The sequence below is a fragment of the Hippocampus bargibanti genome, linkage group LG15, assembly GCF_051943395.1.
Source record: "Hippocampus bargibanti isolate YZ-2025 linkage group LG15, ASM5194339v1, whole genome shotgun sequence".
Classification (NCBI taxonomy): domain Eukaryota; kingdom Metazoa; phylum Chordata; class Actinopteri; order Syngnathiformes; family Syngnathidae; genus Hippocampus; species Hippocampus bargibanti.
Window position 1 is genome coordinate 8,226,670 of NC_142748.1, and position 22,510 is coordinate 8,249,179.

The window sequence follows — 22,510 nt, forward strand, 5'->3', positions numbered from 1 at the left end:
GAGGAGAGTTGCAACGTCATCGAAGAGCGGAAGAAACTCAAATAGAAAAACTTTTCAATCCCGGAAGTGAGTTCCTGGTTGGGTATGGTGACGCCTTTCAGGACAGTGGGAATTGACCCCTTTCATCTTGATAATTATTTTCCTGAAGTGAAATATTTTAAATGTTTCAATATTTAAATTCATGTGTTGTTTTACTTTCATCCCAAGTGTGAAAGTGATATGTAATAAATTTGAGTTGATTAAGACACGAAACTATCGATCGAGCGTCACCAAATGTCCGAGCAAGCCACGAACGCCTCATCATCATCATCATCAGCAGCAGACCTGTTGCCACTTGCTGCCGCCGAACCGACACCGACGATACGAACCGGAAGATGGGCAACGGTGACAGCAAACTTCACTTCAGAAAGGCAGTAATCCAGCTCACCAGCTCCACTCAGGTCAGAGAACCGGACCGGACCAGGAGGCCGTCGGGGAGCCACACGACGCCAACAGATGGCACAACTACGATAACATCTCCACTCAAAACAACACATTTTAAAACCTTTCGCGATTAAAAAAATAGTCACGTGATGTACGACACGTGACTAACTGACAACTATCATTCAAACAACAAATTTGACAAATAAATAATGTTGATGACAGCCGCGAATCAGTCAACTATATTTGTTTACAGTTGTGTTTGACCACGAAACAGGGGTGTATGTCACGTGACTAAATGTGTTGATTGACGTATTCTGTTTAGGCCGTGGAAGCAACGGATGATGTCTTCTGGGACCAGTTCTGGGCCCAGCCGTCCATGTCAGTCCAGGACATCTTCGCCTTGGTTCCCCCGGCTGAGATCCGAGCGCTGAGGGAGGAATCGCCATCCAACCTGGCCACCTTGTGCTACAAAGTACGTGATGTTAGAGCCTCAGCCTTAGATCTATTTGATATTGATTGATGACAACATCTTGCTCCCGTGATGTCACTTCCTGTGGCGGTCAGGCGGTGGAGAAGTTGGGCCGGGCGGCGCAGCGAGGCTGCCCGTCGGAGCGAGAGCGCGTCTCCGTCCTGAACTGCGCCCGTTTGTTGACCCGCGTGCTGCCCTTCGTCTTTGAGGATGCCGACTGGCGAGGCTTCATGTGGGCCGGCCTGCCCACCGCCCGTAAGCAAGTAGGGCGGCCATTCACATTCCTTAACTCATTCACTGCCATTCACAAATTTATGCGGGAATTAAAAATAGGACGTAGTTCGGGTTATATTTTTTCATACTTGGGTGCCGATAAAGCACTGGTCATAGCCTCTGGCGGGATTTCCCTTTTTTCCATGTTAGCGCTTAGTTCCATGTTAAATAAAGCGCTATATAAATCAATATGTATGTATTTTGGACAGACACCCTCATTTCAAGCTCATATAACTCCAGATGCATATAATTTATAAGAAGTACTACTAATAATAATAATAATAATAATACATTTCATTCATAAGCGCCTTTCAAAACTCTCAAGGTCACTTTACAGTCACAGGATAAGTTTTTCAGTAGGTGAGCAGCGGCAGCCACACGCGCCAGCGTTCACTCAACCCGGAAGTAACTCAGATTGAAAGCTAGTAGATAGCTCATAGGATTTTTTTTCTGATGAAAGAAGAGCATCTAAGGTTCTACATAAAATTAATTTAATGTTTATGTAGCCCTAAAACTCAATATTCAGTGGGTCATGGAATTCAAGTGAGAATGACAATAACCCTGGCACTGGATTGGACACATTTTTGCACATCGTCTGGCAGTGAATGAGTTAAGTTCCCATTTCACTCCTCCTTTTACTGCCCCCGCCCCCCATCACTTTTCTCTAGTTACCTGCTCATTGCAGTCCGAACACAGGTCGCATTCACTTCCATGTTTCAGTGTTGCCATGACGACAACGACGACGAACCCGATGGCGCTCGCCCCTTGGCCGAGTCGCTCCTCCTGGCCGTCGCCGACCTTCTCTTCTGTCCCGACTTCACCGTCCAGGGCCGTAAACGCGGCGGGCAGGCGAGTCATCCGCCCGGTACCCACAATGCATTGCGCTCAAGAAGCTAAGCTAACCATAGCCTTCAAGTAAAAACATTCATGCTACCGGTTGTTGATTTTATATTCACCCTGCAGCTAAAGCCAACAAGGCATGTTGTTTGCTCACACCGCTAAAAGACTTGTTAGCTTACACGTTATCTCATTAGCATGTTTCGTTGTCAGTTTGAGGCGGCCATGTTTGACTTCGGGGTTAACTGGACAGCTTGAGTAAACACGCGGAGGGGGTGTGCAGGATTTTGAAAGTTTTCAGAAGAAATAGGTGGCGAGCTGATAACGGGCGTGCTGTGTGGGCCACAGGAAGTGGTCGCAGAGGCGGATGGCGGCGTGGACAGCTGCGAGTTGATCTGGGAGGCGGGCGTGGGCTTCTCCCAATCGCCGCCGCTCAACTCCAGCCATGACAGAAACAGGTGAGAAAGCCCCTCAAGCGTCCATGCTTTTAATCATAATAATAATAATAATAATAATAATAATAATAATACATTTCATTCATAAGCGCCTTTCAAAACTCTCAAGGTCACTTTACAGTCACAGGATCAGTTTTTCTGTGGGTGAGCAGTGGCAGCCACACACGCCAGCGTTCATTCAACCCGCAAGTAACTCAAATAGATAGAAAGTGAGCTAGCTAGCTCGATACAGTAATAATATTCATATATTTAATAGATAGCCAACAGATAGCTATCGAGATAGCTATTATTATTATTATTAGCCAGATAGCCATATAGCTAATAGGCTGGATATAATAGATAGCAAATAGATAGCTAGATGATTTCCGTCATGGTTCTCGTTCTACTTTTCAGGGCAGAGCTTCTCAAGCTGCTGCTGACGTGCTTCTCCGAGGTTCTTTACCTGGCTCCCGCCCAACATGGCGTCAACCCTTGGGTGCTCTTCTTCTGCTCCGCCGCGAACAGGTGAGTTTTTTCATCATGGAGGAGAGCATTTCGGACATCTTTTGTGTGTACGTGTAGACACGCGTTGCCGCTCTTCACATCGCTGCTGAACGTGGTCTGCGCCTACGAGCCTTCAGGATGGGGTTTCCCCTACGACCACCTGCTCATGTCGGACCAGCGTCAGCTTCTGGTGGAACAAGCGCTTCAGGTTCTCATGGTGGCGCTGGAGCAGCGCCCACCGCCCGCCCAGGAGGAGACCGATGTGAGGATGACACGAGCGAGATAGATAGATCGCAAATAAAGAGCTAGCTAGCTAGATAGCTGTGACTGACAGGCATAAAATAGTGCTTATAGCTAGCTATATATCTAGCTGGCTACCTAGCTGGCTATCTAGCTGGCTACCTAGCTAGCTAACGATTGGCTGTCTATTAGATATCTGGCTAGCTATCTATCTAGCTATCTATTTGCTATTATTAGCTATGTCTCTAGCTAGCTATCTATCAATCCAATCCTCTCGAAATCCTGCAGCTGGGCGATCCTGAGAACCAGTTTGTCAACTTCTTGTCCAGGATCCACCGAGAAGAGGTGAGGAACCGAGATTCAGTTCCACTGCTGCCCGTAATATTGTTATAGATGTATTTTTGTATTATTATCATGATTTATTTTTTTTTTCTTCAGGACTTGAGCTTCATCCTGAAAGGTGTCAGCCGACTCCTCAACAACCCTTTGGTGCAGACCTACCTGCCCAACTCCACCAAGAAGATCACTTTCCACCAGGAACTCCTGGTGCTGTTTTGGAAACTGTGCAACTTCAACAAGGTCCGCAGGGGGAACTTGAACTGTCATGGTCATGCACACACCACCACTCATGCTAACATTAAGGAAAAAAATGCTGATGCTAACCTCAAAGCGGTAATAATGCTAACGCTTAACGTGCTTGCACAGAAGTTCCTGTTCTTCGTGCTAAAGAGCAGTGACGTTCTGGATGTGCTGGTCCCTATTCTGTTCTTCCTCAACGAAGCCCGCACCGATCCCTGTGAGTGACTCGTCACACCCCCACATCCCCCAAGTCCCATTGAGACCCCGTTTAGACCCCGTTCAGACCCAGAATGTGTTTGGCAGCCGGTGCAGGCCTGGTCCACATAGGCGTCTTCATCTTGCTGCTATTGAGCGGGGAGAGGAACTTTGGCGTCCGCCTCAACAAACCCTTCACGCTGCGCATCCCCATGGACATCCCGGTTTTCAGCGGGACGCACGCCGACCTGCTGCTCGTGGTAACGCCGCCGCCCGACTCGCGGCAAAGAAAGCCGAAGATGCTTAGACTGCTTGCGACGTCCTCCGCAGATCTTCCACAGGATGATGACGTGCGGACATCAACGTCTGCAGCCACTCTTTGACTGCCTGCTCACCATCATCGTCAACGGTGAGGTCCGTACTACGTGGATCCATCATCTCCTAGCCATCCTTGGTCTCTGTTTTAGTTTCCCCATACCTGAAGAGTTTGTCTATGGTGTCCGCCAACAAACTTCTACACCTCCTGGAGGTTTTCTCCGGGCCGTGGTTCCTGTTCTCAGCACCGCACAACCACCAGCTGGTATTCTTTCTCCTGGAGGTTTTCAACAACATCATCCAGTACCAGTTTGACGGTCAGTAATCTTGACATTAGTCGCACCCCAACCACCTGTACCCCAATAGTAGACTCTTCCAGACCCCAAACACCTGTGCCCTGACCCCCCTCGCAGGTAACAGTAACCTGGTGTACTCCATGATCCGGGGAAGGAGTCTTTTCCATCGTCTGGACAACCTCCAGACCGACGCGACCTTCATCAACAAGGCGCTTCTCCACAAAAAGAAGAAGAAGAAAAAGAGCGACGACTCTTCCCACGACGACTCTGCCGGCTCGGAATCCAGCCCGAAAGACCAACGGGATGAGTTGGACCAGGCCGGTAGCCTACAAGCCGGGCCAGGTCCACATCGCACCTGTAAGGGAAACACTTTCAGTATTGATGCAATTTCAGACGCTTGTCCTATAATTGTGCCTCAGGGGTTACAATGAATCTAAACATGCTAATAGACGTTGTTCTTTGCAGAGGAGAAAGAAAACATGTCTTACTCTTAGATCTACTTCTGGCATCTCCTCCATCAGGGATCCAGAACATCACCGAGAAGTCTCAAGTTGGCGACGACGGCGCCGGCATTTCATATGGCGCCAAGTGCGGCGTCGTGGGCGGGGCCAGCGACCCCAAGTCCAACTCGGCTTGGAGCCCCACGCCCGACTGGGTCAGTCTCTGTTCTTATATCGACAATCAATGTCCCTCAAGGAGAATATTTGAGGCGACTGGTTTGCGATTTTAGGCACTATCGTGGAAATCCAAACTTCCCCTGCAGACCATCATGCGACTTCTGCAGGTTCTGGTGCCACAGGTGGAGAAGATCTGCATCGACAAGTAAGGCAAAAGTCAACGGAACATAGCCGGTCCACAGCCGCTGGCCTCGGAATCAGTACCAACATTTGTTACTGGCCCCCCACAGAGCATAGAAATGTATTTATTTATTTGTTTATTCATTTAATTGTTTTTACTTAATTATTTTATTTAGTAGTTCTTATTTATTTATTGTTTTTACTAATTTGTTGTATTTTATTGAGGATTTATTCTTTTATTTTATTGGGCCAATATGAAATATCGCCACTTACGGCAATATGCCACAGGAGGGCGACAAACACTCGCCGCAAAAGGGGTCAGAAAATGTTCTTTACACCACCTTGCCAAACGATGGCGTCAAAGTACCATCTTTAATAAGTCCCAGAGAATAATTATAAAAAAAAAATGGAAAACAAATAAATTGATGAACGTTTATAGATTTAATTAAGAATTATTTGCAACACAATCTTGCAATCTTCCCTTTGGGACATTTTCTTTTTTTTTTCTCTGTGGTCAGGGGTCTGACGGATGAGTCTGAAATCCTCAAGTTCCTCCAGCACGGGACCCTCGTGGGCCTGCTGCCCGTGCCGCACCCCATCCTGATTCGAAAGTATCAAGTGAACGCCGTCACGTCGTCGTGGTTCCACACGTACACGTGGAGCGTAGTTTACTTGCGGTGAGTCCAACAAATGTCACCCTCGTGTGTGTGCGCATGCGCGCGTCTCACCTGATTGTTTTGGTCGCCCTTAGCAACCTGGACCCTCCCATCTGGTACGACACCGACATCCGACTCTTTGAGATCCAGAAGCTTTAAGACCACGACGTTTTCTTCATTATCACCTTCACGAGGAAGATGTCCAAAAAACAAAACAAAAACTGAGCAGTCTTGAAATAAAAATGACACGAAAACAAGCCAAATTCGTTCGATTTATGTTGTTTTTGTGAACACACAAGCAGAAGTAACAGCCGGGTCGAGATTTCCTCTCAAATTTCCTCTCGTCTTCCTTTGTCGCATTTCCAGCCACACGTGACAGCGAGCATGCCAAAGTCACGTGACCCCACTTTTCACCCAACAACTTGATACAAGTATGTAAACTATAGTCACTGCAACATATTTTTAACATATTAGGGACTTGTGGGTTATTTCTATACAAGGATAAAATAGTTTTTTTAATGGTATGAAAATAAAAACTTTTTTTCAAAGGGGGATGCAAAAGACGATTTAGTGGGCGTGGCTTCTGTGACGACTCGGTGTCCATGTGCATTGTGTTTACGTGGACGACAGATGAAAAACGCTCGTGACAGAAAGTAAAATGGTCTCCCGTGACACCTGTAGGAGCGATTGGGCGGGTGGGGCACTTTATTTGTGCTGATTGGTTGCGCGCGCGTTACGATCGAGTGCAGGAATGCGAGCGGAATCTTGTCAGCCAGGTGGGGAGGCAGCCAATTTTCAGCTCCGCCCGCGTGAGACTCAAAAAAAGGGCTGGTCTTAACCCCCTTTTTTTTGTCAGTGACGCGTCGAGGCGTGGCTCGTCCGCTCTCGTCGTCGCTCTCAAGTCAAGAAGTGAGACGACCCCAGCTGCACAAACGTCCGCATGGAGACCCCGCAAGATCAGCCCCAGCGGCAAGACGCCTCCCCTCAGCGAGGTGCCGGAGTTGACACCCAAGGAGCGCCCAAGGGAGAGACGCAAAGTGGCTCAGAGGGGATCCCAGAGGGACGCCCAGAAGCGGAAGAAGCTTCTGACAAGGACTTGGGTGAGGAGCAAGATAGCACTCGTGCAGGCTGATGCGGTTCTTCCACATCTTTCATGCCCATTTGCAGCTTCTCCTGTTTCAATGAGTCATGTTGAATATTTTCCCAGTATTGTCAAGTTTTGCCTTCCTGGTATTCGTTGCACGAGTAACATGACTAATGGCTGCGAGACCTGCTAAAGTCATCACCTGGACCCGAGCTTTCTATCTGTTTGAGTTACTTCCGGGTTGAGTGAACACTGGTGCTTATAAATCAAATGTATTATTATTATCATTATTATTATTACTATTACTCGAATTCTAGGACCCATAGAAGATTTGAGTTTTAGGACTACATAAACATTCAGATCAGCGTTAGAAACGTTAGACTCTCTTCTTTCATCAGAAAAAAAGAGTTAATTCCTAAATTATATGGGTCTGGAGTTATATGAGCTTGAATTGAGGGCGGCTGTCCAAAATACAATGCAATACATACATACTGTATTGGTTTATATAGCGCTGAAGCTGGAACAAAGCGCTAACATGGAGAAAAGGGAAATGCTGGCAGAGGCCATGGCTATTGGTTTATCAGCACCCAAGCATGAAAAAACAAAACCCAAACAAATTCGGGAATGGCACCCTACGTCTTATTTTCCATTCCCGAAAAAAATCGTGAATGGCAGTGAATGAGTTAATGATGTTGTGGTTGGATGCAGGCGCAGAACAGGAACAGCGGCAGGAGGAGGTAACAGAGGAGGACGAAGAGGACATCTTGGACGAGGACACGGTGGTGTGCGACTCATGCATGGAGCGTCCACGACGGGCCCTCAAATCGTGCCTGACGTGTTTGGTGTCGTACTGCGAGGCGCACCTGCGCCCTCACCTGGAGAACGCCAAGTTCCACAACCACCGGCTAGTTGCGCCGCTGCGCGATATCGAAAGACGTACCTGCGAGATCCATAAGTGGCCCCTGGAACTCTATTGCCGCGCAGACGCTTGCTGCTTGTGCCGCGATTGCTTGGATGATGACCACCGCGGCCATGACACTGTCCCCGTCGCTCAGGCGCGACGCCAGCTTGAGGTACGTCGCTCCAAAGAGTCAATGAAAAGTCAACGAAAAGTCAATGAAGTCACATTAGGTGCTAGCATCGCTTTGGCTAACGTAACACTGCACCACATGAGATCAAGGTTCAGCTATTTGTGTCTCTTCGGACAGTCGTTGACCTTCATTCTCGACACACACACGCACACGCACAAGCTAGCATTGACAAAGACTGTGGCGCTGCTACCCGGCATGCTAAAATGAAGTCCGACAAAGCACCGACATTCACCCAGCAACTTTCTTCATACCAACGAGGCCAACCGAGCTTGTAACAAGCCTGATGCTAACAATGCTAGCTAACTTGATCTATTTGAGTTATTCCCGGTTGAACGGGGTCATTGTTGCTGGCTACCTAGCTAGCTATCTTTTTGCTATCTATTAGCTGTCTAACTAGCTAGCTAGATAGCTATCTATTAGTCATCTATTAGCTATCCTCAGCTTGTTTAAAGATGCCCGTCTACTCCTCAGAGGGAGCTGAAAGACAAACATAGCGAGATGACCAAGACGCTGACGGCGGCGGAGAACGCGATGGATAAGCTGCAGCTCAACACCGTGTCCATCCAGAACTCGGTGACGCAGGTGCGGGCGGTGGTCCAGGCCGAGTTCGAGCGGCTAAGAGCAGCCGCGGAGAAGGCTGAGAAGGAAGTGAGCGAGATCCTGGAGGTTGAGGAGAAGCAGGCGCTCGGGCAAGCCGAAGGCATCCGGGCCCACTTGGAGCAAAGGTGCGGAGAACTGAACAAGACCCGGGCTCAGGTGGACAAGCTCTCCCGGAACAAGAACGACGTCGATTTCCTGCAGGTGACGTGCAGACTAAAAATACATAAAAATACATAAATACATAAATGAATACATAAATAAATAATAATAATGGTGATGATAATAATAATGATAATAATAATAATAGTAATAATAATAATATTTAATAATAAATATACTAATAAATAAATACATGCATAAAAAATAAATAAACAAATTAAAAATAAATAGATAAATACATATACAAATAAATAAATACAAATAATAAATACATATACAAATAAATACGTAAAAATAATAAATACATACATAAATAAATACATACATAAATAAATACATATAATAAATATATAAATTAAAATAATACATAGACAAATAAATAAATACATAAATAAATACCTACATAAATAAATACATGAATAAATGCATAAATAAACACATAAGAAATATATAAATTAAAATAACAAATAGACAAATAAATAAACAAATACATAATTAAATACATTACAATTAAATTAAATTAAATTAAATTAAATTAAATTAAATTAAATTAAATTAAATTAAATATGACCCTGTTGACAAGAAAAAAGAGAAATGAGGACCTCATGTCCTTGCAGGAGTATTGCGAGTGGAAGAAAGAAGCGTCTGACATCTCGCTGCCCGGCGTCTACATCGGGCTGATGGACGGCCTCAAGTCCATCAGCCGCGTGATCTCTGAGGCCACGCAAGAACTGTGCGACACCTTGGCCACGTCGTACATGGACAAAGTCAGGGAGACGTGTAACACCGGTGAGTGGTTGGTGATACCCGCCATTTGACAAAATCTAAACAAAACAAAAATGGTGGATTTGGAAGTACGGAATGAGTGAATAATTTCAAATGCAATCTTGGTCCTCTGAATGCAAACGTTCTATGATTCCCAACACCGCTTGAGCGTCTGCTGGCGTGTTCTTACTCGTGTGGAATGTTCCGCCTGCGTGTTAGGGGTGAAGCCCAGGTGTGGAGCGTCGCCCCCCATTTCCAAAAATGTCTCGTCACTCTGTTGAAAAATCAGGCGACCTTTGACCTCTGGAGTATTTTTCCCCCTATTTGGACAAAACAACAGTTGGCGCCGTTCAACTTGTGTTTACTTTCTGAGAAGTGTTGCACAGTCGCATGTCTGACACACAGTTAACAGATCAATTTTTTTTTTTGGGGGGGTGAAGTATAATAATAATAATAATAATAATAATAATAATAATAATAATAATAATAATACATTTCATTTTTAAGCGCCTTTCAAAACTCTCAAGGTCACTTTACAGTCACAGGATCAGTTTTTTTGTGGGTGAGCAGCGACGGCCACACGCGCCAGCGTTCTCTCAACCCAAAAGTAACTCAAACAGATAGAAAGCTAGCTAGACGGCTAATAGTTAGCCAACAAATAGATAGCTAGATGGCTAGCCACTTAGATAGATATATAGCTAAGAGAGAGAAAGATAGAGATAGAGATAGCAAATAGAGAGCTAGCTAGCTTGAAAGCTAATAGCTAGATAGATAGCTAGCCGGACAGATTGCAAATAGAGAACTAGCTAGCTAGACAGCTACGCAGCCAGCTAGATAGCAAATAGAGAGCTAGATAGCTAGCTCGATACCTGTGACAAACAGGCATGAAAAATGTGCTTCTTTTTCAGACAATGTTGGAATAAAGACGACGGTGCAGACCATCGTTGCAGCCAAACAAAGCATGACCCTTCCCGAACCAGTCACCAGGGCCGATTTCCTAAAGTGTAAGTTTGCCAAAAGTAATAAACTAGACACAACTCCCCAAATGAGATCAAAAAAATAACAAAACTCTTCCTCCAAACACTCTTATCTTATTTGATGTCCCGCAGATGGCGCCCAGGTCAACTTTGACGCCGACACGGCTCACGTCTTCCTACGTTTGACCGAAGACAACCGCAAGGTGACCAACACCACGCCCTGGCAACATCCCTACCCCGACATCCCCGAGCGCTTCCAGGACTGGCGTCAGGTCTTGGCGGTTGAGAGTTTCTACCTGGGGCGCCATTACTTTGAGGCGGATATCGGCGGCGAGGGTACGCACGTGGGCCTCACCTACAAGAGCATCCAGCGTAAAGGTATTATTTTTTTGTTTTTACTTTACGTTTCTTCCGGGTTGAGTGAACGCTGCCGTGTGTGGCTGCCGCTGCTCACCCGCAGAAAAAAATATCCCGTGACTGTAAATTGCCCTTGAGAGTTGTGCTTATAAATGAAATGTATTATTATTATTATTATATATCTGGCTGGCTACCTATCTAGCTAGCTACATAATGAAATGTATTGTTATTATTATTAGCTAACTATTAACTAGAATTCTATCTATTTGATTTACTTCCGGGTTGAGTAAACCCTGGCGCGTGTGGCTGCCACTGCTCACCCGCAGAAAAAAATATCCTGTGACTGTAAAGTGTCCTTGAGAGTTTTGAAAGGCGCTTATAAATCAAATGTATTATTATTATTATTATTATTATTATTATTATTATTATTATTATTATTATTATTATTATTATTACAAAGGTGACGACAGCAGCGGCTGCATCACCGCTAACAACTTCTCCTGGTGCCTCCACTGGAACGGCCGCGCCTTTTCGGCCTGGCACAGCGGTGTGGAAACGCCTCTCAGCGTGGGGAAGTTTACGCGAGTCGGTCTGTAACGAGTTTTTCACATTTAGCTCCCTGAATTTGCATTGGAAATGTATCTAATTCTAAAGTATTCATCGTGTTCCCTGCAGGCGTGTACGTAGACTCCGCCGGAGGCCTCCTGGCCTTCTACGGCGTAGACGAAACCATGACGCTCATCCACCGCTACGAAGCAGAGTTCCTGGAGCCGCTCTATCCCGCATTCTGGTTGCCCAAGAAGGAAAATGTGGTGGTTTTGGTGTCACCTGGCGAGGCCTTGCCCATCAAGAGCCCCTCTCCGCCCACGTCCCCCCAAAATGGCATCCCTCATCCGTAAAGGACATCAAGCACCGTCCATCTTCCGGGATGCTTATGGCTGTGTGTGTGTTACTTGCGACAAGGAAGTGTCAGTCTATTTATATCCTGTCAACATGCACACAATTCCTGCATGTCTGCATGAAATTGCCAAGAATGAAATTCTGCATCCACACATGAACTCACAGATACTTCAACAACAAATAAACTCACAAAATAAATTATACCTATGTTAATATTAGTGTTGACATGACAGTTACACAGTGTAAGTACGTGTTTGCTATAAACTTGAATTCCCCTAGAATAAACTCATTGAAAAGTTTACACCCCCAAATGGATCCTATTTATTTTTAGTAAAACAGGTCAAGACGATACATTATGACTGAAGAAGATGCAATTAAAAATGAAACAGAATTGGCGTTCTGTCATGTAACCGATCAAGTTAATCATGGTATAAAACATATGTGACAAAAGACAAAGAATTCAATCACTAATGCATTTAAACAATGTACAAATACTTTTTAGTTGTATTTATTTGTTATAATTTTTTTAAATAACGTATTTATAAATCTTTCTAATTTATTTTTACGTTTAATTTGTTTCTTCCGCCAATGACGTGCGCACTTAGGTCACATGATACGCTGGCGTCCAATGACGTGGCAGTACCCGGAAGTATTTCCTCGACACCCGACATCCCATTAGACGTTTGTGACAAAGTAGACTTTTCGTGTATTTTAATGAAAACTGTTGTTGGTAACTACTATTTCTACATGTTCTTTGAATTTTCAATTACACTGTCACTTCAATGTATGTTTTATGCTCGTACGAGACGTGTGACGTAATACGCAAAGGTCACGTGAACATGTCGACCAGTGACGTGTCCTTCCGCTCTCATGTAAGCAGGAAGTGTTTGCTCCAGCGTCACCATGCTAACTGGCGTAAGTGAATCTTTTAATGTTTACCAAATGATTTTTTTTTCGCATGTTTTGAAAATCGATGTTTAGAACATTTTGAATACTTATTTCCAGTCCAAGTGTGACTTTGCATCTGAAAATCTCCTCAATTCTTGTTAAAAGTCCCTACAAACGCTTTTCAGAAAATATGTTTTCAATGTCGTTCTTCGTGCATTTTATCGGTCTACAGTCAATGAAAATGACAATCGTTTGGCTTTAGAGTTTTGCAAGTTTGACAAAAAAAGGTTTGGGAAATCCTTGGGAATGTTGTGAAATTGTCGTGCAACCGTGCTGATGTGTGTTTTTCGTCCTTCAGGAAAACGAGGAAGATGTTGCTCTGTTTGACGCTGAGGAGGACGCCGGACAAAGACTGTCCAAGAAGACAAACATCAAGTCAGTCTGCTCTCTCCAAAAGATAGAGCAGTATTTCGCACATTTAATGCCATTGCGATCCTGATCTTGATGTTGATCTTTGCAGGCATCCTGTGACATGCTTCTTCCACCTGTTCTTCAGGATTTGCGCCATTTTAGTGTACTTGCTATGTGAGAGGATAAGTAACGGCTCTATCGGAGGGATGGTGGCCATCATCCTTCTGCTTTCCTGTGACTTTTGGACCGTCAAGGTAGCTATGCGCTTGACTGAAAATCTCAATTAGCATCATAATTTACGCCGTTGTCATCATACAGAATATCAGCGGACGTCTGATGGTGGCGCTGAGGTGGTGGAACCAAGTGGACGAGGATGGCCAAAGCCAATGGGTGTTTGAGTCGCACAAGGTGATGCGACATGACGCCACACAATCACGCTGCTACGCTTCTCACAAATTGTTTTGGATTTTGTTCAGGGGTCAAGAAAAAAGTCAAGTTCTGACTCGGAGGCTCGCATCTTCTGGCTGGGCCTGATCGTGTGCCCGCTCGTGTGGGTGGTCTTCGCCTTCAGCACCCTCTTTCAGTTCAACATTAAGTGGCTGGTAAGGCTGCCACAGCCCGGGCCTTTATTATTAGAATTGTGATTCTTCTTATTATTATTATTATTATTTTGGACATGCATTCAAAGTAGCCACTGGATTTTTTGGGGTTAGGGCTCAATTATTATTGTCATGGTGGTGTTTTTGTCTCCTGTGCAGCCAGTGGTGCTGATGGGTCTGGTGCTGCAAGGAGCCAACCTTTATGGATACGTCAGGTGTAAAGTCGGAGGAAAGACAAACTTCAAAAATATGGCCACCAACTACTTTGGAAGACAATTTCTCAAACAGGTAATTTTATTGATTTTATTTTTTAGAGCTGCTTTTTTCCCCATGACACTAATTTTTTTGTTTTCCACTACAGACTCTATCCAAAGCGGAGGAATCTTAAAAACAGCAGTGACTCTGCAGCTTCTAAGTTCCCTGTCGTAACAGACATTTTCATTTTATTTTCTTTATTCTTTCTTTTCCAGTTATTGCTTGTATTCTCCAGTGTCCAAGGGTGATGAAGACTGTTGTTTATTTTCTCCTTCTACTGATGCTTGACTCTGTAGTATGACATTGGCATGTATTTCGGGACATTATTTATGTAAATAAAATAAAACTCTGAAAACCATACACTAGCGACGTCTTGTGGAGAACTCTGTTACTGCACACATGACATATATACAGTACAAACGGATGCATATAAATGAGCCGATTGTATTTCAGTTTAAAAATGTAACATCGTATTTGATTCGTTTTTTAAAAATATTTTCTAATAATTAACGCCATTTTAAAAGACTAGGAACGCAAAACGCTTCGTATCGGAACAAAAACAACATCGGGCTTTCTAAATAATTTTAACTCAGAAACACTACAAAACGTGTAATGAAAAATTTCACAGCACTGAAAATAAATTAGATCACTCATATTTTCTGCATTTTGTTGAAATTCACCGATTGTTTAACAAACACGGTAAAATGGCCTCTTTGACCTCAAATCGAAAACCTTATTTTACTTTGAAGCAAACCACGGAAGTGGCTGACGTTACAGGAAGCTGACCTTCCTGTACTGTTGCATTCGCGATCTTCGTACCAAATCATGACCGTTTTAATCATCTACTTGGACTAGTTTTTTGCTTTTCGCATCGGTGGTCGATTTTTATTGCCACCATGATCCCCAGCGAGGATGCGTCGGCCAGGAAGAGAGAAATCGAGGAGAAACTCAAGCAGGTTACAACACTCTGTGTAGCATACAGTGATGAATGCTACACGCCCGTGGATGCGTTTGTGTGCTTTTCTTAGCTTTCATTTCAGCAGCACAACCTCTTGTGTATTGTTATACAGGAACAAGAGACCCTGTCATTCATTCGCGAGAACCTTGAGAAGAGTGATCAGCTGACCAATGGAATGGTCAGACACGCACAAACACACGCACACAGAGTCAGAAGGATGCATCTTTCCCAAACAGCAATTGAAAAATCTTCGTTTTCCATTAGATGTTGTAACTTTATTCGTTTAGCTATAATCACCTTGCATTTGTGTCGTTGCGTTCCAAAATCGTGGTAGAGGATATCTCAGGCTTTTCCTGAATGCCACCGGAAACTGCCGAATACTCATTTACCCATGGTGCATTGCATTATTTACATCGAACATGACGGATGTTTACAATATGGAGCGTTATTATTATTTTATGTATGAATACATTCTTTGACTTGAATTAAAATGTTTTTTTATATATTAGAAAAGTAGATTTTACTGAAATAATGTTTTTTTTTTAATTTGCAATTTAGAAATATCATGCTCCTATGAATGTATTTTGGTTTATTTCAATCAGTTTAGTATTATTTGGCATTGGCAATCTAGTTAAATCGTGCCCCATCCATTTTCGAATTTGGCCACCTATTCTGACACAATGTATTTTTTTTTATTTCACTGATGCATCACTGCAGTTAATGGATGGTTTGCAGAATATGACCTTAAGAGTTTGGAAAAGCGCTTATAAATGAAATGTATTATTATTATTATTAATATGTGCTTTTGGCAGGTGTCCATTCTGTCGTCATTTGAGAGCCGCCTGATGCAACTGGAAAACTCCATCATTCCCGTCCACAAGCAGACTGAGAACCTGCAGCGCCTGCAGGACAACGTGGACAAGACACTGTCCTGCATGGATCACGTCATCAGCTACTACCACGTGGCTAAGGATACGGACCGCATCATAAGGGAGGGGTAAGCTGGAGGATGAGATGTTGAGATGTTTGGAGAGTTTGAAGGTTGACCTGATGCTGCGCCGTTTGTGTTCCAGACCGACGGGGCGCCTCGACGAGTACCTGGCATGCATCGCCAAGATCCAGAAAGCTGTGGAGTACTTCCAGGATAATAATCCTGACAGCCCCGAACTCAACACTGTGGTACGAGCTAGGAGATGCTCTTTGAAGGCCATATTGACGCTTCAGGACTATCGCTTAACGATTCAAAGTGGAATGTGCTTCAGAAAGGGCTCTTTGAGAAGGGCAAGGAGCTCCTGGAGGCAGAATTCCGCAGCCTGCTGACCCGCTACAGCAAGCCGGTGCCGCCCGTGCTCATCCTGGACGCCATCGGCGTGGCCGACGACGAGCTGGATGTCCAGGAGGACGTGATGCTTGAGCACCTGCCTCAAGCCGTCCTCCACGACATCATTTGCATCGGCGGTTGGCTGGTGGAATACGGACGGAATCAAGGTGAGACGCGCTCAAAACAGCGATCAATGTATGAGCCAATTTTCTGACAAATGTCTCTGTTTTTTTTGGCAGACTTCATGACGGTCTACTTCCAGATCCGTTCCAGCCAGCTGGACCGTTCCATCAAAGGTCTGAAGGAGCACCTGCGGAAGAACAGCGCATCTTCGGCTGTCCTCTACTCGCCCGCCATTCAGGCTAAGCGTAAAGACACGCCCACCAAGAAAGTTCCCAAGAGGCCCGGTAAGATGCCGTCTCCTCCCGCCTGATTGCTAGGATATGTCGGCCATGTTGGATGTGGCAGTGGGGCAAGCTGTGCATGTATAGAATTGGATTTGATTAGGCTTTATTAGCCATGCAATGGAGAAATTTACATTTCACAGCAGCAAAGTGATGAAAGTATACTCCGCCGTTGATCGACAGTTCAAATCAACAAAAGGCGATCATCTTGCGAAGGAGTCAATCACTCTATATTAACATGTCACTCCATAATTGTATTTCTCAATGCACATGAAAGCATACACAGCAACAATGCATCGTGTTGCCCCATCCAACATGGCGGCGAGGCAGCTAGAAGTTAATAGCTTGCATTCTACTTGTCTATTTCATTTTCTGGCTACATGATGTGACAGGTTGTGTTTAACCGTTGTTGCTTTGCTCTCTCTGATGCTTGAGTAGCTATCTTGACACTTGTCTGTTGCTAGGAGACCACCTGAGTCATGTCGCTTGACGACGCTCGTCCGTGTGTTCGGCATGCGATCTTTTTTTTTTGTGCTCTTTGTTGATCTCTCACGATGCGGCTTTGCTACTTGTTCTTCTTCCCTTTTGGCTGTCGGGACCCTCCTGACCTGCCTCCTCCTCCTCCTCTAATTCCGCCTCCTCCTCCTGCTCCTCTTGGGGCTCCAGGGACCATTCGCAAGGCTCAGAACCTTCTGAAACAGTACTCACAGCATGGGCTGGATGGCAAAAAGGGGGGGTCCAACCTGGCACCTCTGGAAGGTAATCTGTGCATCTTCGTCTATTTTCTCGGGCTTTTTTTTTCTATTTCTTGTGGTGTAGCAGCGTCGAGCGATGCCTCACGACAGTGCAGACGTAGACTCGGGACTTGAGACAAACTTTAGCCCCTCTCCCCTTTCTTCCAGTGTCTTTTGACATGACGCCCCCCACTTCTTCATTTTGTCACTCCACCCCCATCATCATACTCCTCCTCCATCTTCTTCCTCTTTTTCTCGCTCTTATGTAATCCCTCCCGTTCTTTTACTTGGAACGCTCCCTTTTACGGTAAGTAGAGGTGAAAGGGGCTTTACTTGCTGTTGTGACGCTCATCCCCCCCCCCGGGTGCTCGGTGGCGGGCTGGTGTTGAGTTTAGCTTTGCCCCGCCCACCCGCAGGACCTCGTCACGACGGCGTGGTCTGACGAGGTCCGTCTCAGCAGGTTCTGATCACGACACGCGGGCCAGACTCATCACTGAGGCATTGGGTGACAAGCACAGCGGCCCTGCAGGTGAGTGGCAGCCCAGCACCCCGCCCACTGCCCCGCCTACTGCCCCGCCTCCATCAAACTGACTTTGGCAGCAGACTTTCAGGCCCCGGGGACAATTTTTAAGTCGTTCAAATTCAGGAAAAAGTCATATAACCCGTTTTCGATTCATTGCGAAAAAAAAAAGTCACTATAAATTTAACTTATTCACTGCCAGACGTGATAAAATCCACTCCAGTGCCAGGGTTTTTGTCATTGTCACTCAAATTCCAGGACAGAATATTTAGTTAAACATGAAATATGGATATTTCCATCATATTCAATTGACTACAGATTGAACCTCGTAAATCGTCCTATTGTGTTTTTATACGTATACGATACGTATTGTGCAAATTCATCAGAATTGGGTTTGTATATTGTACTCAATTGGCGACCGCTCAACTTTTCCCGTGTGCTCGCCAGGCAAAGATGACGGGCTGGACGCGGAGATGGACGTCTACGTCCACTGCATCAGCGCTTTCGTCAAGCTGGCGCAGAGCGAGTACGCCCTCCTCAGCGAAGTCATCCCCGAGCACCACCAGAAAAAGACCTTCGACTCTCTCATTCAGGTCCTGGCGCTTTGATTTCTTCCGACGCGTGCTCTTACTGTCAAATCTCGGTTTTCGAACGTCTCGGTTCTCGTCCAATTCGATTTTCAAACAAATATTTCGGGGTTTTTTATTCCCCATTATCCAGTTTATCAGAATCATCAGTATCAGAATCATCTTTATTGCCAATTATGTAGAACACACAAGGAATTTGTCTCCGGTAGAACATGCTGCACTAGTATCATCGTCAAAAAAGAGTTAATGGCTTACGGGAAGAAGCTGTTTAAATGTCTGCTTGATTTGGTGCTGTAAAATAGTTAAAAAGGTGCTTTAAAAAAGTTGTTTTCTAGACTTGGAACGGATTAACATTTTTGACATTGATTATAATGGAAAGTGTTGTTTCGGTTTTGGAACAAATCTGTTTTCGAACAGGATTCTGGCACGGATTATGGTCGAAAACTGAGACATCACTGTATTTTGACCTTGAGAGTTTTGAAAGGCGCTTATAGATGAAATGTATTATTATTATTATTATTATTATTATTATTATTATTATTATTATTATTATTATTGTTATTATTATTATTTTGGAGGCCAAACTTTGAACAGGATGTTTAGCAGATAGGACAAGATTGTTGCATGCGGAGAATTTACATGGATGCTAAACTGGACTGTGGCGACCTTCGAACAGGAAGCGCTGGACAACGTGATGCTGGAGGGCGACAACATCGTGGGCGCCGCCCGCCGCGCCATCCTGCGCCACGACTACTCGGCCGTGCTCGCCATCTTCCCCGTTCTCAGGCATCTCAAGATCAACAAGGCCGAGTTTGACGCCACGCTGCAGGTAGGCGGCGCGGCTATGACGGGGGAAACACACGGCGGTCGGGTTGACTCCTGTTTTCCTCGTTGAGGGTACGGCGGCGAGCACCAAGAACAAACTGCCGGCGCTCATCACGTCCATGGAGAGCATCGGCGCCAAAGCGCTGGAGGAGTTTGCCGATAGCATCAAGGCATGAAAGCGTTTTTTCCGATTTTTCCTCCCCGGCCGCCATTTCATGATCTCGTCTCAACGTATGTTCAGAACGATCCCGACAAGGAGTACAACATGCCCAAGGACGGCACGGTGCACGAGCTAACAAGCAACGTAAGCTAAAGCGAACGTCCTGCGGGCGGTCGCCGTGGGCTTTCCTATCTGATTCCCCCCCCCTCACACTTCCCCAAGGCCATCTTGTTCCTGCAGCAGCTGGTGGACTTCCACGAGACGGCCGAAGCGATGCTAGCCTCACAAGGTACGCTGCATTTTTTGCAACTTAGCCTCTTAGATCTGGCGCCCCCATGTGGATGAAGGTGTGTGGTGCTGCGGTGAAAGTCATACAATATAATAAGTTCGGAAGTAACTCGGATAGAAAGCTAGCTAGCGAATAGATAGCTAACAGATAGCTAGGTAGACCTTCACTCAACCTGGAAGTAACTGAAATAGAAAGCTAGCTAGTGAATAGACAGCTAATAGATAGCTAAGTAACTAGGATAGAAAAATAGCTAGCTAATAATAATAATAATAATAATAATAATAATAATACATTTCATTTCTAAGCGCCTTTCAAAACTCTCAAGGTCACTTTACAGTCACAGTTTCTGCGGGTGACAGCGGCAGCCACATGCGCCAGCGTTCACTCAACCCGGAAGTAACTGAAATAAATAGGAAGCTAGCTAGCTAGCTAACAGATAGTTTATGGATAGCCAGCCAGGTAGCCAACTACATAGCAAATAGATAGCCACATAGACAGTTGCAAGTTGTAGCAAGATAGCCATATAGCTAATAAATACTCAGCTACATAACCAGCTAGCTAGCCAGATATCTAATAGATAGCAAATAGATAGCCAGCTAGGTAGCTAGCTAATGTGTAGCAAATAGCTAGGTGGCTAGCTAGATAGCAAATAGATAGCTAATAGCTAGTGAACAGATAGCTAATAGATAGCTAATACAATAGAATACAATACATATTGATTGAGATAGTCATGCTTCAACCTCCTCAAAAACTCGTCTCTTTCCACTTCCTGCTTATCGCCTGCAGCTTCCTGTCCTGTCCGAGGGGCAATCATGTTACTACCCCCCCCCCCATCCCCTGCTAAATTTTCCACTTCCTGTTCACTAACCTCTTCTTCTTCTTCTTGTCTGTCGGGTTGGGTGCTTCCCTTTTAGTGCTAGGGGACACTTACAATATCCCCTTAGACCCCCGAGGTAAGCACACCCTCCAGAGGCCATTTGTGGTTATGCAGCAACATGGATCATAGCGAAATCTGAGGATGCGGCGTTACCATGGCAATGATAACGCTCGCTCGTGCTGTTTATACATGTTTTTTCCAGAGTCAACGTCTTCATCCAGCAGCTACACGTCGGAATTCAACAAGCGACTCCTCAGCACGTACATCTGTATGTATCTTACGCGCGTGCGCTAGCACGCTCGCAGCCCGACGACCGAGTCTGTGTGTTTAGGTAAAGTCTTGGGGAACCTTCAGCTAAACCTACTCAGCAAGTCCAAAGTGTACGAGGATTCGGCTCTGAGCGCCATCTTCCTTCATAACAACTACAACTACATCCTCAAGTCTCTGGAGAAGTCAGAGAAGCGCCCGCACGCCATGTGCTTAGCTTGTACGGGTAGCGCACTTATGCTAATGTGCGCGCATATGTTCCCGTGTTCAGGTCGGAACTGATCCAGTTGGTGACGGTGACTCAGAAGCGAGCTGAGAGTTCATACCGAGAGCTCATTGAACAACAAATCCACGTTTACCAACGCAGGTCGTCCTCATCCTCCTATTTTTTTAAACCATTTCTTCCTCGTGATGTCATCACTCCAAGCCAACATGGTGTCCTCTTTTCTTCTCAGTTGGCTGAAAGTGACGGAGCATCTAACCGAGCGAAACCTTCCCGCCTTCCAACCCGGCGTCAAAGTCAGTACGGGATCCCGGTGTTGCACATTGACTTTTTGAATGGCAATGCAGCATCGCCACGGTAACCCCAGTTGTCGTTCTTTCAGCTCAAGGATAAAGAACGGCAGGTCATCAAGGACAAATTCAAGGTTAGTATAGTGAATGGATTTGAATGCGCGCATGTGTGTGACTGTGGTGAATGTGTGTGTTAGGGTTTTAACGAAGGCCTGGAGGAGATTTGCAAGATCCAGAAGGGTTGGGCTGTTCCGAACAAGGAGCAGCGAGACTTCATCAGACTAGCTCAGAAGAGAGCCGTCACACATGCCTACACCGGCTTCTTGCGCAGGTACGTGCAAACAAACAAAAAAACAGACAAGATCCTTACGATAGCATTTTGTACACATTTAATAGACTTTATTTTAAACACTTTGCATCCACTCTTTGACTCAAACATAAGATTTTTTGCCTTGTGATTGCATTGTCTTGTAGATGTGCCAACCTACCTTTCACCAAGAACCCAGAGAAGTACCACAAGTACCGACCAGAGGATGTGGAGGACATGATCGATCGGCTTTTCGACACATCAGCTTAACTCTGCGATCGAATTGTGCGCGTGTGTGGTGGGGGGAATAAATGAACCAAATATCAAGTGTCTTGTATCAGTTTTGTAACGTAAGAGGGCTGTCAAAGGCCTACCGGCAACATAAAGGGGCTGTCAAAGGCCTATCGGCAATGTAAGATGGCCGTCAACGGACTACAGGCAACGTAAGATGGCCGCTGATGGCGACCGGCAACATAAGATGGCCGCTGATGCCGACCGGCAACGTAAGATGGCCGCTAATAGCCAACCGGCAACGTAAGATGGCCGTTGGCAATGTAATATGGCCGTTGGCAATGTAATATGGCCGCTCATGGCCGACCGGCAACGTAAAATGGCCATCAACAGCCTATCGGCATTGTAAGATG

The 22,510-nt window shown here is 45.4% G+C and overlaps 4 protein-coding genes and 1 long non-coding RNA gene across 9 annotated transcripts; 4 read left to right on the forward strand and 1 right to left on the reverse strand.

The window, feature by feature from the left end:
• Positions 1–239: 239 nt before the first annotated feature.
• On the forward strand, positions 240–6,723 carry LOC148887543 (protein HID1-like). The gene is made up of 18 exons (XM_089015195.1): positions 240–440; positions 746–895; positions 988–1,155; positions 1,886–2,014; positions 2,351–2,460; positions 2,851–2,961; positions 3,019–3,202; positions 3,469–3,525; positions 3,619–3,759; positions 3,886–3,976; positions 4,063–4,214; positions 4,285–4,363; positions 4,422–4,586; positions 4,683–4,922; positions 5,087–5,220; positions 5,296–5,387; positions 5,881–6,039; positions 6,114–6,723. Exons 1-18 carry the CDS (start codon positions 375–377, stop codon positions 6,175–6,177), a joined length of 2,292 nt encoding a protein of 763 aa, XP_088871321.1. The 5' UTR covers positions 240–374; the 3' UTR covers positions 6,178–6,723.
• On the reverse strand, positions 5,834–8,181 carry LOC148887544 (uncharacterized). The gene is made up of 3 exons (XR_016117464.1): positions 8,043–8,181; positions 6,091–6,203; positions 5,834–5,962 (listed from the first exon to the last, which is right to left on the reverse strand). It is a non-coding gene; the product is annotated as an uncharacterized LOC148887544 (long non-coding RNA).
• Positions 6,860–12,286, forward strand: trim16 (tripartite motif containing 16). Its single transcript, XM_089015191.1, has 8 exons — positions 6,860–7,118; positions 7,811–8,175; positions 8,665–8,994; positions 9,570–9,741; positions 10,626–10,721; positions 10,827–11,072; positions 11,512–11,640; positions 11,727–12,286. The coding sequence occupies exons 1-8, from the start codon at positions 6,959–6,961 to the stop codon at positions 11,948–11,950; spliced, it is 1,722 nt and encodes a 573-aa protein (XP_088871317.1). The 5' UTR covers positions 6,860–6,958; the 3' UTR covers positions 11,951–12,286.
• Positions 12,287–12,794: 508 nt separating this feature from the next.
• On the forward strand, positions 12,795–14,469 carry tvp23b (trans-golgi network vesicle protein 23 homolog B (S. cerevisiae)). The gene is made up of 7 exons (XM_089015430.1): positions 12,795–12,866; positions 13,198–13,274; positions 13,360–13,504; positions 13,569–13,658; positions 13,727–13,852; positions 14,009–14,137; positions 14,211–14,469. Exons 1-7 carry the CDS (start codon positions 12,855–12,857, stop codon positions 14,235–14,237), a joined length of 606 nt encoding a protein of 201 aa, XP_088871556.1. The 5' UTR covers positions 12,795–12,854; the 3' UTR covers positions 14,238–14,469.
• A 412-nt stretch (positions 14,470–14,881) lies between these two features.
• Positions 14,882–22,193, forward strand: exoc7 (exocyst complex component 7). Of its 5 annotated transcripts, XM_089015020.1 has the most exons (21): positions 14,882–15,060; positions 15,175–15,240; positions 15,875–16,059; positions 16,136–16,241; positions 16,325–16,550; positions 16,623–16,790; positions 17,454–17,546; positions 17,979–18,050; positions 18,489–18,634; positions 19,305–19,457; positions 19,525–19,623; positions 19,695–19,757; positions 19,836–19,902; positions 20,817–20,855; positions 20,982–21,047; positions 21,111–21,231; positions 21,318–21,413; positions 21,502–21,565; positions 21,652–21,693; positions 21,757–21,890; positions 22,034–22,193. In XM_089015020.1, the coding sequence occupies exons 1-21, from the start codon at positions 15,001–15,003 to the stop codon at positions 22,134–22,136; spliced, it is 2,169 nt and encodes a 722-aa protein (XP_088871146.1). In that variant the 5' UTR covers positions 14,882–15,000; the 3' UTR covers positions 22,137–22,193. The 5 variants fall into 5 exon arrangements, with proteins under 5 accessions (XP_088871146.1, XP_088871142.1, XP_088871143.1 ...); XM_089015016.1 differs by lacking the exon at positions 17,979–18,050; XM_089015017.1 differs by lacking the exon at positions 17,454–17,546 and having other exon boundaries at positions 17,982–18,050.
• Positions 22,194–22,510: the final 317 nt, after the last annotated feature.